Genomic DNA, 17,889 nt, shown 5'->3' with positions numbered 1-17,889 from the left:
GGAGGCGGAGCCAGTGGGCCTAGCCCTCCGGAGGCGGAGCCAGTGGCCCTAGCCCTCCAGAGGTGGAAGCAGAGGGCGCAGGAGCCCAAGCCACCGGCTCCCCAAAAGAAAGAAAGAATTATTAACTGGTGTTGAATTAGCCTTGGAAACTCAGATGGGAACTGAGTGAACTCCTATGACCCAGGTCACAAATAGCTGAGACCCGCAACCAGTTTTGAGCCTTTTTTTTTTTTTTTAAAGCCTGCCCAATTTAGGAGGCAATTCCTAGTAAAAGACGTCTGTTTCCCATTTCCCAACTAACTTCCTCCTCATCAAAATGACCAAACTAAATTACACCCCTTAAACGACTGGACCTGGCCTGATTCGTTTTCTTCCATGGCCGTGAGGAAGGGGAAGGGTCTTTGTCCTGTACGTCTAGTTTCAGAACAACTAATGAATGGACGAGGCCCTTCACAGATCACGCTGTTTGAATATCCTAACCTCTGTGCTCTCGAAGCGCGTTGAAGTGTGTTCAGCTTACCAGAATCACCTAGGTGGGGGAAGAGTCTTGAAGTTTTAAAAATAATGCCCGAGAAACATAGTTAATTTGGAGGGATTTCCACTGGGCCATGCTTCCAAGCCCCTTCCCTCCTCTGTCATCACCATTCAAATAAAAAGTGACAATATTTCCGGGTCACGGTGAAGAAACCCTAGGCTGTCTCCTTGACAATTACCCAGCTTACTTAGAAACTCTGCACTTGTACCAGTGAGGAAAATAGACTGGAGACAAACATGGATCCTACCCTGTTTCCCCAGGGTCAGGACAGCATGACATAAGTGTGTTTGTAGGACTGAGTGACAGGTATTAGAGTAGACAGAATAATGTTGAGGATACTTTACAAAGTTGGTAAGAGAAGACATACTTTTTTTTTTCTTTAAAGAGTAAAACCAAACCAAACCAAACCAACAACCATGAGAAACAAAATCAGCCCAATCCATGTGATAATTTTGGCTGTCAGTCTGACACACATAGAACCATCTTGAAGGGGGGGGCATTAAGGGGGATTGCCTAGATTAGCTTGGCCTCTGGGCATGCTGTACAGGATTGGCTTGGTTATGTTAATTGATATATGAAGACCCAGCCCCTAGCGGGCACCATCATTCCTTACGCTTGAGTTATTAGCTTCTCCATGTTCCTGTCTTGACAAACTGAAGTAACAGACAACTTGAAACGCAAGCTGAATGGACCTGCTTTCTCTTGGGATTGCTTTTTGCCTGGGTATTTTAATCCCAGTACTAGGAAACAAAATCATAACAGCCCCTATTTAAGTTTGGAACCCATTTTTAGGAATTTATATACGATAACATATTTATATAAAGACATTTAAAAATTGCAGGGCCCCTATTTGAGAACCCTAAAGCAAACTCTTGGGAATAGAAGATGCACGTACCTGGGTGTCTGCCCAGGGACTTCACGGGGCTGGAGCAGTGAAATCTTAGGCTTTTGTACAGAGTGCATCCTCAGCTAAAGAGAGCACAGCTGGAAATTTCCACCCTGCAGTGCATGCTCAGCTGACCCTTATGGCTTGGAATACAGAAGATAAGTATAATAGTTACTGAATACTTGAGTCATTTGGGGGACACATAGAAGGAGCAAGTGCTCATACAATGGGAATCAGCAGGTGTAAAGTCAGGGTCAGGAGACAAATCACAGAGTAAGGTGCGGGGACCCTCGCCGTTTGCACACATTCAACCAGTATTCGCTTGGATCTGAAGACATGCAGGGCACGTGTTACACAGTATTTCATATTTATTCTTCAGCCTCTAACACTCAGAGAGGTTAACACAGGAACGTAGAGTAACCATTGAAGTTGAGCTTGGATTTCAACAGGTGCTGAACCCTGACCCAGGTCTGGGGAACGGCTGAGGGTCTGTGAGCAGAGCAGATTGCCTTTTCCCCAAACCTTAGCGTCTTACCCCTCGTGGTGATCACTGTTGGATTCCTACTTCCTTTTTGGTTGGTGCTGTTAGTTGGCTGCCTAGAAGCGGCTGCTTTGTCATCCCAACCTGGATCCTACCAGACTACAATAAGTTGTGCGTGGGTGGGTGTGCGCGCTTTCACACTGGGGAAAGTTATTCTTTCCTAGGTGACTTTGCCTAGTGCAAGGCCCTCAAAACGTTACGGATAATTAAATCTGGGTTTTTTCAGTCCTTAGAGCCTTGCCAAAGAAGAATAATTCTGGCTTTTCATACGTTTCATCCTTTTGTTAAAAGTGGAAGGATAGAGTTGGGAAAGCCATATCCTCTCAACAAGTTCCGGGTGGCGCAATGACTGATATGTCATTTACTGTACAGTTTTCGATAGTCATTCCCGGCACTGGGAATTAAAAAAAAAGGCAGCTCTCAGGAGGTGTGTATTCCGCATCCAAATGCTTGAAAATAAAAGTCAACAATTTCTCTTCCACTATCATTAACTTGGGGGCCTCAGTCGATACACTCTGCCCCCTACGCCGCCCCACGCCCCCCATCTTTTATGCGTGGGTTCGGAGAATAGGAGGAGAAAGGCACTGAACGTTGCCTTTTCTTGGAGCAACTCCGGATCCTCAGCGCGAAGCCGCTTTCCGTGACTTAGGAGTAACCTGGGATCGGCGAGATCGGCTGGGTTTCCCAGGTGGGGGTGTGTGTGGCAAGGGTGTTTGAAATTGCTTTAGTGTTCCTTCCCGCTCCGGGTCTGGAGTCTTTGGCACCTGCGGCGGATGTTTCCCCACCTCAGCTACTCCCTCTCCAAGTGTCGTCTCCCCCACCAGCCACGTGGGACCTGGGCGCACGGGCCTCCCCTACACAGGCCACCACCCCTTCCCCTAGCCGCGCTAGGTGGGTCCACAGCCCGGGGCTTGTAACCTGCCCTCCGCCTGCGCTCGCCCTTCGGTCGGAGGCAGAGCCCGGAGCGCAGATCCAGAAGGGATGGCCGGATGGCTGGGCGCCGCGGGCCTCCGCCGCACCGGGCATGCTCAGTGGCACGGCCGGCTCGGTGGCCCGCGAGCTGCACCCGGATCTGTGCGGCGGCGGCGGCGACGTGAGCGCGCAGGGGGGCGGCGGCCTCGCCTCGTCTGTGTCTCGGCGCCGGGCTCGGGTGGGTGACGCGCAGTGCCGGGGCAATGTCGGATTTTGACAGCAACCCCTTTGCGGATCCGGATCTCAACAACCCGTTCAAGGTGAGCGCCGGGCCGCGGCCCTGGCCCGCGTTGGGCGTCGCGGTGGCCCGTGGAGGCCCTGCCTGGAGGGTCTTGGGTCGCAGCGTCACCGGCCGCGCCACCAGCTTGGAGGCTCGCATCGGGCCGTGGACCGGCCGGACCCGGACCGGAGCGGAGCGGGGCAGGTGTGGCGGCCACTAGTCCGGCCGGCGCGGCGGGCCGCGGGGCGGGGGCCGGGAGGCCGGGGGCTCCCGGGGCTGGGGTTGTCATGGGGACCTGGCACCCGCGCTGCGTGCCGGTGACGGCCGAGGTGTGCGGGAGAAAGGCGCGGGCACACGGACGCTGCGATAAAAGGATAAAGGGGTGTTTTTATTATTGAAACTCGATTGCTCCCAGAGCCACTAGTGGCGTTGCCAGAGGCTTCCCTCCCCACCGGGCCCAGCTTCGGGGAACCGGCATCAAACAGAAGTTAAAAATAAACATCTGGAAACAATAGTGCACGCGAGCATCTCCCCACCTAGCTGCTGTTAGCGAGGTGGACCTGGGCCATTTTCCAAGCTGGGAGTGCGTCACCGGGGCTCCGAGCTGTTTGAGGATTCCGTTCCTCACGTGAGTGAGTTGCTTTCCTTCTTGGAGTGGAAGTGATCCCCAGCCTCCGAAGGGCTTGGCACAGAAATGCCCAAGCTGGCCATTTAAATGTTGGTCATCTGCTCTGAAATTTAATGCCGTGACTGAGAACTTTGCCTTGAAAAGTACTTTGGGTTTCTTAAAGACAGGCACAGCAAGGCAATTTCTTCCAACTGTTGGCTTGGTTAGTTGTTTCTTAATTTCCCTGACTGTGTGCAGTGCAAACTTTAATTCGTAGTCTCAAAGATGGAATGGGAACTAATTTGTGGCCACCCAAGTGCTGCTTCTGGCCTCTTGGGTTTACCTCTTTTTAGTCCTTTTGTGGCTTACCTACAATAGTGAAGCAAACAGCACCCCTGTTCTGATGGTTTAACCTCATGACTTCATAAAGGATTCTTTTAAGGAAGTTATCCCGCTTATGCCTGACAGCTGGTCTCATTTTGCAAAAATACAGAGAAAGCCCTGATACAGTTTGGTTGACTGTAACTTCAACGCTCTCCCCTCCTCGTTCTATTCATTGGGTTTTTGTTTGTTTGTTTTGTTTTTCATTGCTGCTGTTTTGAGGCAGGGTCTCACTCTGAGGCGTTGCCTGGTTTTGGAACTTTCTATCCTTCTTCCTTAGCCTGCCAAATGCAGTAACCACAGATAAAACACTCAGGTGCATTTTAAAGAGCATTCCATGCTCCCCCAAAAAGTTTTGTTTCTTTTACTATTGGACTCACTTCCATGCATAGTGAAAAATTGGATTATTCTTATATTATGGGTGTCCAAAAGAAACATTTCATACTTTGTCAAGAAAGTATCATTTAAGGGGCTGGGGATTTAGCTCAGTGGTAGAGCGCTTACCTAGGAAGCTCAAGGCCCTGGGTTCGGTCCCCAGCTCCGAAAAAAAAAAAAAAAGAACCAAAAAAAAAAGAAAGTATCATTTAAAAATATTTATTTAAAGATGAAACATTAAGAACCCATTAGCCTCTCCTAACTCTGATGGCTCAGTAATGCTGTTTTTACGCATCTAACCACAAGGCTGTTGGCTTTATATCTGGTCATCCATTTCACGGTTCCTTTCCTATTAGTCTCTTGGTAGGGCGAGATCCTGGCCTCTTATTACAGACTGATATTTTGTGGTATGTATGTAATATCGTCACGACACCTTCCACATCTGCTGGGCATAAGTTTGCCATGATGATTCTAAACACAAGTGGTTTTCAAGTATTAATCATGGTAGAAATGATTAACATTTTCTGTTTCTGTAAGTAGATGCATTCAGTACAGTGATTTTTCCAAGTCCATAGGCTGCTCTAAAGACTGGATAGTTTGTCTAAGGAGGTTTTGGTTCAATACTTGGACCCTGGCTCTCCACTTGTAGTGACTGTCACACCACAGACGGTGTCCCTGGCTTTATCTTGGCATTTGTAGCCAGTCACCCTCTGTCTCTCAAAGTAACTTTTATATCTGGAGGAGGTTATTTTCCTTCTGCCGTTCTTCTTCATTCTGTGTAGAAGTGGCTTTTGAAATAATATTTCTTCTTCATGCCCTTGTTGTCAAAGTTCCCAGAATTCTTACTGTTACTTTCTGGTCCGTTTTCTTTTTAAATCTTGGTGTTAACATTTTGTTATCCCTGCTCCAGAGTTCATTCCTACTGGATGTTGGTTTGTGTGTTGAGACTCTTGTAGCAAAAGCTGGGCTTGAACCCCTGATCATCGGATTGCTGGCCTTTGCCAGCGCACCTCAGGCCTCCCAGGTGTTGTTTCCTTCCTGCACTGTCGTGTCAGGAACACTTCTGTAAACATCTTCATTTGAATCCTGACCTGAAAAGCTTTCCTGATGGCGTCTCCTCGGATGATCTAAGGCTCACTGGCTTTTAATGCTTTGCTGGCTTCAGCTCCTGTCTTCGAGGACCTGTCTCACCTCAGTGACTGTGGTGTAGGCCTAGTGACCAGCCCTATGACGTTTCAGGGTCCTTTATTATGCATAAGGAAGTTGAAAGAATTAAAAATCTACGATAATCCAAAACAATACTAATTTTGGGAAGTTTATCAAAAATCCATTGTTTTGTATTGTTAGTGTGACTTTAAAGCCAGAAAAGGGTTGTGCATAGTGAGTGATGCATGCCTGATCCCAGCACTCAGGAGGATTACCAAGTTTGAGGCCAGTGTGGTTGATGTAGTGAGTAGAAGTCCAGCCACCGCTAATATGGGGAGACCCTGTCCCCCAAAGTGGAATCAAATAAAAGCATCTTTTGCGTACTCTGCATGTGGTTTGGGAACAGGTGCTCATGTGTCTCATTCAGTTTCTACTTAACCAACAGTATTTCTAATTTGTGGATATTAGTCTAACACAGAGGCCAGGCATGCCTGTGAGGTAAAAGGGGAGTTTAATGCCCAGCCCAGGATAATATAGACACTTCTGTAGTTGATCAAAAGCTAAATGAGTAAGGCTGGAAGGAGATACCCTTGTTCAGAGGGCGACATTGATAAGGGGCCAAGATAGCTTTAGGCTTTTGTGTCTTACTGTAATTGAATTAGATACATAACAGAAGTAACATTTAAGACGCCAGGAGAAACAGAATTCGTAGCTTGGAAGTACATCCTCAGATATATTTGGTTAGGTCTATGGATGGCCAGACCCCTTCTGTGTGTCTGGTGTTAGACTGCAAGGCATCCAGTTCCTGGTCCATTGTTGGTAGTGCCTTATAAGGTTGTTTGTTTTTAAAAATGTGTGTGTGTGGGAGGATTGCAGTGCATGTGGGCAGTGTGCAGGTCGCAGGCAAATTTGTACAGTTTTCCCCTCCCATCCTTATGTGGATTCCTGGGGCTCAAACTTGGGTCCCCAGGTTTGTGCAACAAGTACCTTTACAGGTTGAGTTGTTTCATTAGAGCTGCAATTCCTTCTTAATCAGGAGCTGAGACTCGAGGCTCTGGAGTGGGAGCAGAGGGAGGGTTGAAGGGCGAGCTCTGGGGTTTGAAAGGGTTTTGGTTCTAGTTTTATCACTAACCATCTGTGACTCTAGGAAAGTCACTCAAGCCTCAACACACAGCTCCCTAACGCAGGAGAAAGTGCCTCATGCTGGCTAATTTTATGTCAGCGTGATACAGGCTAGAGTCATTTGAGAGGAGGGAACCCCAATTGAGGAAATGCCTCCATAGAATTGGGCTTATAGTCTGTCCAGTAGAGCAGTGGTCCTCAACTCGTGGGTTGAGACCCCTTTGGGGGGGGTCACATATCAGATATACTGTTCATTAGATATTAGGATTCATAACAGTAGAAAATTACAGTTATGAAGTAGTAACAAAATAATTTTATTTGGGGGAGGGTCACCACAACGTGTGGAACTATATTAGAGGGTCGCAATATTAGGAAGATTTGAGAACCACCGCTGTAGAACATTTTCTCAGTGAATGATGTGGGAGGGCCCAACCCCTGGTGGGTGGTGCTGTCCCTGGGCTGGTGATCTTGGGTGCGATTTAAAAACAAAAAAAAAGGAGACTGAGCAAGCCATGGGGGTCAAGCCAGTAAGTAGCACTCCTCCATGGCCTCTGTATCAGCCACTGCTTCCAGATTCCTGCCCTGCATGAGCTCCTGCCCTGACCTCCTCAGTGATGGACGGTTACCTGGAAGTGTAAGTGGAAATAAAACCTTTCTTCCCCAAGTTGCTTTGACGTGGTGTCTCATCACCACAGCAGTAGTAACCAACCCTAACTTCTAGGACGTGTGCTCCGTATCCTCACAGGGTCTGAGGACTGTATGGAAGCGTGTAGATAGTGCTCAGTGCATGGTGGCTTTAAGGTGCTGGTACTTAGTTCATTACCACTATCAGGTGCTCTGTCCTCGGTTACCTGCTAGGCTCTAGGTCTAGACCAAGGTTATCTAAATTTTAGTGGTTTTTTTTTTTTCCCCACCGTACATGTGTCTTTCTCTAATCATTTTTACTTAAAAGTTTTCATTATTACCATGTGTGTATGCTTGTGTGCGTATGCCGCCGTGTGTGTGTGTGTGTGTGTGTGTGTGTGTGTGTGTGTGTGTGTGTGTGTGTAGGTCAGAGGAGAACGTTGGCTGTCTCCTTTGACATTTGCATGGGTTGCAGGATCAAACTTGGCTAGCAAGCTTGTATATAAGTAGCTTTACAGGCTCAGGTGTCTTACCATGCATTGGTAGACCAGCTGGCCCAAAGATCTTCCTGGTCTGCCCTCCAGTGCTGGGATTGCCTGGCTTTTTGAGGGAGTGGTCAGGCTCTACATTCAGATTTTCATGCGTGCTCATCAAGTACTTTATGCACTGAGTCATCTCTCTAGTTCCTAGAAATAACATGTTGTCACGATCTATTATATTAGTTGTTGGTCTCCAATAGTACCTAATTTATAAGTTAAACTTCATTGTGGATATGTATGGGTATAAAAAAATACGTAGTTTAGGTACAGTGTTATTTATAACGCCTTGCAGAATGTCTCAGCAGCTACGTAATCGTTTTTGTTTTTGTTTTTTTTTTTCCTTTTGTTTGTAGTCCAGGCAGTGGAAGCCAGGGCCTTGAACACATTGAGCAAGTGCTCTCCTGCAGAGCTAAGTCCTGTCCTCTGACCCTGTAACCTTTAAAACCCAGCCCTAAGGTAGTATTCTCCTGATCCTACTTCCTACTAAGTGTAAATTCAGGAGCATCTTAAGAACTGAGTGGAGCCTGGTGGGGTAGCCAGCGCCTGTAATCTCTTTACTTTGTTGGAGAAGACTGGAGGATCATAATTTGAGATAGCCTGGGCTTTTTTTTTTTTTTTTTCTGCCTAAAATGTTTCCCATAATTCAAGGTGGCTAACCAGCACTCAGGCAGCTATGATGAAATACACCTCACTGGGTTGTTTATAAAAAGTAAGAAGGGTTTATTGCTCTTCAGTCCAGAAGGATCGAGGCGCCAACAGATTCAGTGTTGTATTTGAACCAATAATTCTTTAGGTGGAGCATTCAGACAGGCCTCACATGAGACAGCACTTCTGGGTCCTCTCTTTAAGGGCATTAATTCAGCCTGTGAGGCCACAGCCCCTGTGACTTAACTACCTCTGAAGGGCTCTACCTTTGCTTTAGGTTTTAACATTTATTGGGGTGGGGGGGGCACACATTTAGGTCCCAGGATCACTTGTTTTCATTCTGTAACATGGACGGTGTCATTTGTCTTGTCTCTTGTTTATAGCGATATTTACAGTGACTTCGGTATTTTTCCTGCAATAGCTACATCTTGAAGAGCTTATCATTCAGTATTGCTTGGGACACAGAGATTCATCCATGTCAACTGTCTGAATCTGGCCTCTCTTGTCCTCGGGTTAGCATTTTTAAAAAGCACATATTGAGCTATTGATTATATTTGAGTTAGGGGCTGCCCATTAAAATGCAGCACGATTTACCACTGTCTCAGATTCCCACTTAGTATAAACACTTTCCAAACACAGTGGCTTTCACGACAGTCAGTTGCTCGTTGATGACCCTCACGTTTGAGCAAGAATTGCTGGCTTTTTTTTTTTTTTTTTTAAGTGTCTTAGTTATTTGACAGTTTGAATGCGTGGTTTAAGGTGCCTTCAGTTCACTGCCTGCTTGTCACTCGGAGCTGCTGGGGCGGGCAGCAGTTGTGATGCTTTCCCCAAGTGGCATCTTTGCTGGGCACAGCCTGAATTCTGCAAACACAAAGGCACAGTGTAGAAGGGGACAAGAACAGAGAGGCCTTAAGGGGTTTTGGGGTCATAAGCTAGTCCTGCTATTGGTCAAAATAAGACCCAAGTCACCTTAGATTTTAAAGAAAGAGGCGACAGGGGAATCAGACTGCATTTCTTGAGAAGAACGGCTGCCTCTCCTGACAGAGAGAGACCTGTGGACTGAAAAGCTGTACTTGGCATAAAATGGTGAGATAGAAACTGAGGAGCTGGGTAGGCTCCCATACAATAGGGGAGGAGTGGGAGGCAGACAGCAGTCGCTGGCTCTGGCAGATTCCACATCTATCAGGTACACGGTAGCTCCCTGTGCAGAGGAGAAGTGCTGGGTTCCTTGCTTCAGATCCAGCACTTACTTCTGGTTTTCCATGTCCTCTCTCAAGAAGTCTTTTCCCACAACTGAACACTGGGAGTTCAGTTTTCATTTTGAAATAATGCTTCCTTTCAGTCTTGCAGGTACAAGTCTCGTAACAGTTTTCATTAATATTATGTGAGTTCAAACCATGCTTTAAACCATATCTACAATTGGTCTTTGAGACAAGCCTTCTGTACTTGGGTGCTCAGGACCAGCTCTGTTTAGAAATGCTTCTGCCCTGGTGGGTGTATTCTGTGTCCCATGGACACTGTCAGTATGGAACAGTGAGAAGGGCTTGTGCTTTTAACGCCAGCATTCAGGCTCAGTTTTATTTAGGGATCATCATAGTTAGCTTCAGTAGTCAGTTTGACATGACTTTAAAGAGAATTCAGTTGCAGAATTGCCTCCTGGAGGCATTTTCTAATTGCTAATTGATGCAGGAGGGTCTAAACCCTGTTGGCACCTCCACCCTCCATCTTGAGCAGGTGGTCCTGGGCTGTGTAAGGAAGAGCGATGAGGAAGGAGTCCGGAGGAAGCAAGTCAGCGAGCAGCGTTTTCCTGTGGTCTCTGCTTTGGTTCCTGCCTTTAGGTTCCTGCCTGAGTTCCCACATGGTTTCCCTTGATGCTGGGTTGTAACCTGAGTCCATCGGTGCTCTCCCTCTCCAGGTGCTTTTGGCCAGGATGCTCCATCACAGCAGCAGGAAAGCAAGCTAGAACAGGCTCATAGCTTCGACAGTTGTCATGCTTGAGGAAATGATTGTGGAAACTGAACTACTCCTTAGCTTACATTATTAAGGATGTTTAAGTGTGGTTAAAAGTTGTAGTACTGAATGTGTATCTGATAAACTTGGTGGTTCTTTTCTTTGTATGTTTGTGGGTGTGTGCACACGATGATGTGTTTGTGGGAATATGGGTGGACAGGATGTCTGACCCGTTGCGGAGGTCAGAGACAACCCTTGGTGTGCGTCCTTGCCTTCCACCTAGTTGGGGACAGAGTTGCTTGTTGTTTGCTGCTGTGGACATCAGTGTCCAGGGATCCTCCTGCATCCACCTCCCCTCCTGTTGCCGAAGCACTGGGATTCAGTTATGGGCACTGCACCTGGCTTTACATGGATTCTGGCATTTGGAGTCAAGCATTCCTCTGTGTGGCAGGTGCTGTACCACCGAGATAGTATCCTAATACTTAATCATTTTTTATTCCGATGAACCACCACTTTGGTACAGTTGCTAAAGACATATGTATTAGATTAATGATGAGTGACAGGTTCCAAACAAACTGATGATTCTACAGTCCTTTGCTTTACCGTAGTCGTTTAGTTCCTGTTCTCATTAGCTAAGTCCATCGTTGGAGTGCTTTGCACATAGTAAAGCATGTCCAGTGAGAGCAGCCAGAGTGTCCTGAAGTAAGTCACAGGCCTCCTTAGAAGCACTCCCTGGACGTTAGTGGATGGAAGGCTAGCAGGAAGCAGAGCTGCCGTCAGGTGCTTGGCGTCTCCTGGCTTGGTTAAGTGAACAAACCAATTACTTACTGCTTTAGATAAAAGACGCAAAGCTTATAGGCTTGTGCATAAAGGCGGACTTTGTCCCAACACAGAGGTCATTTAATAGTCGGGCGATGCTTCTGTAAATATAATTCCCCAGCACTTGATGGGATTATTCAGGCAGAAGCCGCTCTAGAGCAATGCCATGGGAGAGAGGCTGTGAAGTCTCTCTGTTTTGAGACGGGCTCCATTTCCACCACAGTGTTTTGTGAATGCACTCGTTCTCTGTCTTCTACTCCACCTAGGAGATACTGGAGTTGACTCTGACCATGTGAGCCAGAGAGAAGGCCTCATGGGGCTGCGATGCTCTGAGGTCAGCTCCTCATGAAGGAGCAGCCCCAGTGGCTGTTCACAGTACAGTTGTTTAATTGTGTCCTCTGCTGAATGGTTTTGGCCTCACATTATTGAGTTTGTCAGGGTACCTGGCCAAGGGGAACACTGGGGTAGGAGCCATCTGCTCTCTCTCTGGGGCTTCTGAGGGCCATTTTCTAGACTTCCTGTTGTGCAGTCTTGCTGTTTCTGAGCTACAGGAACAGTGAAGGAGGAGCCAGTGTCTGTGGAAGCTGGAGTACTTTCTGTATGTGCACACCCCAGCATCTGTTTGTTTTCAGTAAAAACTGATAAACAGAAAATGCACTGTGACTTTTTTCAAAGCTGTGATGAATAAAACCTGTATTTATGTGTAATTTTTTAATAATTATGTCAGAATAGGGCAAACTCAGAGTTTATGTTTTTAAATGACTAGGAGAGCTCCAGTGACGGGTATGGAGTCTAAAGCCTGAAGGGGTGGCGCTTGCTATTTTGCTTACTGTCGTTTGTCTCCAGGCTATCTCTCCTGTTCAGTTTCTTCTGACTCCACATCTGTCCTAGGGTCAAAGCCTGCTCCCCTTCCCTGTGTGAGAGCCGCTGTGAGAGTCCCTTGTAGTCTCTCCCCAGGGAACAAGCCAGTGACCACCTTCTTGGTCTTCAGTGTTGGATCTGTTTAAGAATGAAGATTCTTCTGAGCCATTGGAGCTCAGTAGAAGAGTTCCTGCTTAGCATGCCCAAGGGCCTGGGCTCTCTCGATAGCTGTCCTTGACCTGCTCCCCAAATGCTGTCAGCTCCTCAATTGCTGGACAAGCGGGCTGCTTTCTTTCCTCTGTGGGCTGTACTTGGCGGATTCCCATTTGAATGCTTGTCTTTAAGTCACCTGGGTAGTACTCAAGTCACAGGGCAGCTTTCATCCGAGGATCTGGGAGGCCATTTTCTTCCGTGGCCGCTGGGCTGCAGCGTCCTCTCTTGGCAGTTTGCCTGTGTTAGCTGTTAGTCCTCCTGCTTCAGCCTCTGGATGCTCGGGATTCCAGGTGTGCAGCACCGTTCTCAGCTTGAATCTTGTGGTGTTGATTTGTATTCCCTGCCTCGAGGGTGGTTCTGTGTACATATTAGAATTGTGTGTCTTTGGAGAAGCTCACACCTTTGCCTGTTTTGAGACTGGGCTACTTAGCTGTTTTAAAAACTGACTCAGAACTCAGAGAGTTCTTCATCAGTTATCTACCTTGGAAACATTTCTCTCACTTTGATTTTCTTGAGTTTTAATCATACAAGTTGCAGTGGGGCTATTCTGTTGGATCACTTGCTGTAGTTTGCGAAGATTCTGGATTTGGTCCCCAGTAGCACACTTAAGACATACACATGGACATGTGCATATACACAGCAGCCTTTAACTTTGATCTTCCCTCGTGGCTCAGACCTCATGGTCTTCTTGCCTTCTCCCAGGTGCTGTGATTTCAGGTTTGCCATGTAGCCAAGGCTAGCTCAGACCTTATGGTCTTCTTGCCTCCTCCCAGGTGCTGTGATTTCAGGTTTGCCATGTAGCCAAGGCTAGCTCAGACCTCATGGTCTTCTTGCCTCCTCCCAGGTGCTGTGATTTCAGGTTTGCCATGTAGCCAAGGCTAGCTCAGACCTCATGGTCTTCTTGCCTCCTCCCAGGTGCTGTGATTTCAGGTTTGCCATGTAGCCAAGGCTAGCTCAGACCTCATGGTCTTCTTGCCTCCTCCCAGGTGCTGTGATTTCAGGTCTGCTACCACACAGGGCAGATCCTCTTTAGTTGTTTGTGCTCTGTGTTGTATTTAGCGATCTTTGCTGAGTCTGAGATGAGGAGGCTTTATTCTTGTGTTTCCTTTAAGAACCTTACAGTCTTACCTAGCTCTTGCATTAGTTTCATGATTGGCTTGTAGTTAATTTTTATGGGCAGTGTGAGGTAAGGGCCAGACTCGCTCTTTGGAGCATGCACATCACTTGGTCCAATACCATTTGTTGAGAACACTGCTCTTTCCCCGGGATTTTTGGCACCTGGCTGGACACCATAGACTCCTTTTCAAATGTTTGTTCCTGCAAAGGAGAATGCAGTATTTTATCTACAGAACTCCTCATGTCTCACGCAAAGTTGGCTGAGTCACTTTGATCTGGAGTGTTGGTTAGCCTGCCCACCCTGTCAGCTCGGCAGTGCCAGTGCTGTGCCTGCCTCTAACACGATGCACGTGTGAACACTTAAACCCCACACAGTGGAGTTTACCTGGCTCCACTGTGGTTATGAATATCATATCTGTAATACCAACCTGATAACCTTTTCCTTCAAGGAAACTTAAAAGGCAATCTTCCATTTGTTCTGCAGAATACAGGAGAATTAAGGATACATTTTTACTTAGAGGCTAAAACACTGGAACTGCTGGAACTCAGAAGAAGCATTGTATGAAATGTTAGCATTTTGAGCTTCAGTCAGGTCCAGCACTGAGTGTTGGTCCTTGTGCTACAAAGGAGAAGTGTGTGAGACTATTATGAACTGATAATTTTAACTTTAATACTAGGAAGCAAATGAGATATTTTTATTTTTTATTGATTATTCCTAGTAATGGATTTTACTAGGACATTTTCATACATTTTAATGTATTTTGATTATATTGATATATCCATAGGGTATTTAGGTTATAGAACCTTCCTTGTTCTCTCCCCCAACTCCTGCTGCTCACTTTTTCTCTTCCCAAGGAGTTCCTCTTCCATTGTCATGTCTGTCTGTCCCTCCACTCCCTCCTTTCCTCTTCCCTTCTCCTTTCTTTCTTGTGACCTCCTGAGTTTAATAAGTATTGCTTGTAAGAGTATGGGTGAGAGTTATTTACAGGAACATGGGCGTCTAACCAGTGACTAAACCACTAAAGAAAATGTCTCCCCCAGCCCCAGGAACCACTAATTGCATTTATATCCTCAGAGAGGTGTGGTCATGGTCCCCTGCCCTCTCTGCCGCAAAACGTTGAGTGCCCCCAATCGCTCAGGTTTGAGTGTTGAGTAGTGCGGTGACCGTGCTATTCTGGGAAGAGAGCCTCCTAGCACCCTGCACTCCTTCCTCTGGCCCTTAGGTGTTTCCATCTTCTCTTCCTTGGTGTTCCCAAACCCTGGAGGGAGGGGTTGTAGATGTCCCATTTAGGGTTCCTTTTTCTGCAGTTTCTGTCAGTACTTTGAGCTATGAGTCTCTGTAATAATCAGCTGCAGAGATGAGCCTCTCTGGGGAAAACTGAAACCAGCACTGATCTGTGGGTTTAAGCAGAGTTATTTAGAAGGCAGTTTGACAGACAACTCAGTGTTCCGTTAGCAAACAGTACCAGCAGATTGCCCGTTCGGGCCTATGACATCTTCTAACCGGGGGCTTTTCGACTGTGTTCGCAGTGCCAGGTATGTTCTCCCTCCTGAGGAGCTGGCCTCAGATCCACTCAGAAACTGATTGGTTGCCACAGACTTTCCCCTAGAGTCTAGCTAGTCAGTAGTGTAGTACCCAGAGTCCATAGCCGCTTAAGACTGTTGACGGCTGTACACCAGCAGTCTGGCATCTTTTGACACAGCTCCAGTTTCTGTGTGTCCTGTGACACAGCATGTGGTCTCCTCAGCACTAGGGCTTTACTGTCCAGTGAGGAACTAATAGCAGTGGCAATGCCTGCATTGCTTTGGGGGCCTCAGGGACCTCCCTGACCCAACCGGTAGGGAGGTGGCCCACCCCTTCTAGTCAGCTATTTGAATGTAAGTGATTTTATGTATAAGATTTACTTGTGTGTGCTGCTGGGAATCACAGCCAGGGCTACATGCAGGCCAGGCCAGTACTCACTACTGTGCTACACTACCAGCTTATGGTTGTTAAAGATTTGTGCATGTCAGACACAGAGAGAGTGGCACACAGCATGGAAACACTATTAGTAAACACTGACGTTCCTACTTGTCCCCAGAGAGGCAGGCAGCATTTTACCCGTAGGAATCCTCTAATGGCAGTGAGAATCCTCATGGAGAGTTGGAACAAATGCAGAGTGGTGACAAATAGAAGTGTTAGGTGACAGGGACAGTGCCACTGAGCGTCCAGGAGACAGTATGCAGGTGCAGTTGTAGCATTGTCTGACAGTGTTTTCCTTGCTTATTTTAGTTGATTTAACCCCATGGTTTAATATAATCCCAACTTTGATGTCTCAAATAACCATGAATTTTAGTGACTTTCTTACAAGTAAGTAGCAATTATAAAATGCAAATTAACGCCCTAAGCTTAGTACACGTGTAATGGATGACTTTTTTTTTCTATTAATTTTTTTAATGGAAATGTTTAGATTTGTGTCTCGGGGAAGTTTAACATTTAGAATTGATTTTATAAGAGAATGATCTTTGAACTATGTATATCTTAAGCAAACATTTAAGCATTTACCCTGATGTTAGGGGAATTTAAGGGAAGAAATGGATGAGACCTTGAAGACATTTGTCTTCTGGAGGGAGAGAGTCGGGAAGAGCCCAGTGCTTTAGACAAATTTCCTGGTTTTCTGCCTTCGGAGTATGCATGCTGTCTCTCTTAGGCTTGTTAGAGTTCTTTTTGACTCATACAAGGATGGGACTGCCAAGAAGTTAGAGGAAACCGTAAACTTACCTTTGGTTGCAACATGAGATCATTTCTTACTTCATCCTCAAAGTGTCTATTTTCTAAGGCACTCTCTAATTTTATTAACTTTTAAACTTTTTGGTAGTAACAGAAATAGTAATGAAAAGGAAACATATAAACTGTTGGTCGCCTTCCAAAGCTTTAGGGACTTTAGAAGCTATTGTGTGTCACACCGTGAACTGAGAAGAAGAAGAGCTCATTTTACCTTTGTGACCATTACCTTGTGATGTACTGGTCACTGAGAGGAGTCCTGATCTCAGCTGTGTAATGTCACAGGTTTTTGAGAAGAACGTCTTGTGCTCTTTTTATTATTACATTTGCATGAATAGAGTTTTTAAAGCTATGATTACTTTTGAAGTCATGGAAGGCCAGCAGGAGATAAATCTCTGGTTTCTCAATTACCACTGTCCCTCCATCCCCCATGGATACATGGTCAGGGTGGGTGGTGCTAGGCTTCTCAGTAGGGGACTTGGAACTTAACCATCAGTTAACTTATATCAAAATGATATACAATGATACAGGAATGATATACTTACACCCAGGAGGAAAATTTACACTAAAAAGTTGACTGGCTAGAATATAGGAAGCTATTAAACTTGTGAAACCTCTTCCCAGTATGGCAGGTGACTTCGTGTTACACGGCCCTATTGATGTAAAAAGTCCAGAAGGCATACCAGCGGTTCCCTAGTTGTGAGGGGGAGAAGTAAACATAGTATTTTACTATTTAATAGATGAACAGACAGTGACAGAGACACCATTACTCATGACATGGAACCATTATGCATGAAAAAATGAATGTCTTGTGGAAAAAGAAAACCTTTAACAGTTGAGTACCACAAGGGGTGTTTATGTGGGAAGGCTCCGAGGTTCTCCCAACATATCAATTCAGCCACTCTCCAGTAGTGAAAAGTGTCCCCTGAACACATACGTGACTCGGTATTTTCCTGTTCCTTTTTATCATTCGTGGGTTCAACACATTAATTTGTGGGTACCTAACTCTATTCACTACCCAGTTTCTCAAAAATTAGAAGAAACTCTGGTGGGTTTATGTAACAGAATGCTGAAGCCTGTAATAATTAAGTGTTCACAGTGGGGTAGCAATGTAGTCCCTTGTGCTAATCTCCCAGCCTTATCTTCATTCTGTAAGTTTTCTAATGAGCACATTTAGTTCTTTAATGGGGGACTGCGTGGCTATGTTGCGAAGATCTGTAGCTAGCTGGCTAGCTATTTTCTTCAAGAAATACCATCTCTGATATTCATTCCTGTTCTGTCTGTCTCTGTCTTCTCTTTCTGTCTCTGTTCTCTCTGCACCCAAAAAAGAAAACCCATCACACTAACCTTGCAGTGCAGTTTCCAAGACTTCTAAAAGGCATCTTGGCTGTTAAACTTACTTGCAGTCTAGGGGCAACCTGTATACATTTAGAAACATTTCCCTCACTCCAAAAGGAAGCCTATGCTCTCTCTTTTTTTTTTTTTTTGAAGTTCCTACCATCAGTTTATTGAAGGAAAGTGACTTCCTGGTTGGCTGCTGGCCCTCAGCGTGGAGAGGCTGGGCAGCCCTATG

General features: G+C 46.2%; 1 protein-coding gene across 3 annotated transcripts in view; it reads left to right on the top strand.

The window, feature by feature from the left end:
- The first annotated feature begins 2,958 nt into the window (after nt 1-2,958).
- The window catches only part of Scamp1 (secretory carrier membrane protein 1), an 82,775-nt gene continuing 67,844 nt past the window's right edge, over nt 2,959-17,889 (top strand). Inside the window, exon 1 of one of the 3 annotated variants that reach the window (XM_039102030.2) lies at nt 2,959-3,194. In XM_039102030.2, coding sequence (XP_038957958.1) covers nt 3,138-3,194 — 57 coding nt within the window. In that variant the 5' untranslated portion in view covers nt 2,959-3,137. The remainder of the gene's footprint in view (nt 3,195-17,889) is intronic. The other 2 variants (XM_039102028.2, NM_001100636.1) reach the window with 2 other exon arrangements.

Source organism: Rattus norvegicus, chromosome 2 (genome assembly GCF_036323735.1).
Source record: "Rattus norvegicus strain BN/NHsdMcwi chromosome 2, GRCr8, whole genome shotgun sequence".
Classification (NCBI taxonomy): domain Eukaryota; kingdom Metazoa; phylum Chordata; class Mammalia; order Rodentia; family Muridae; genus Rattus; species Rattus norvegicus.
This window is presented reverse-complemented; position numbering and strand designations above follow the sequence as displayed.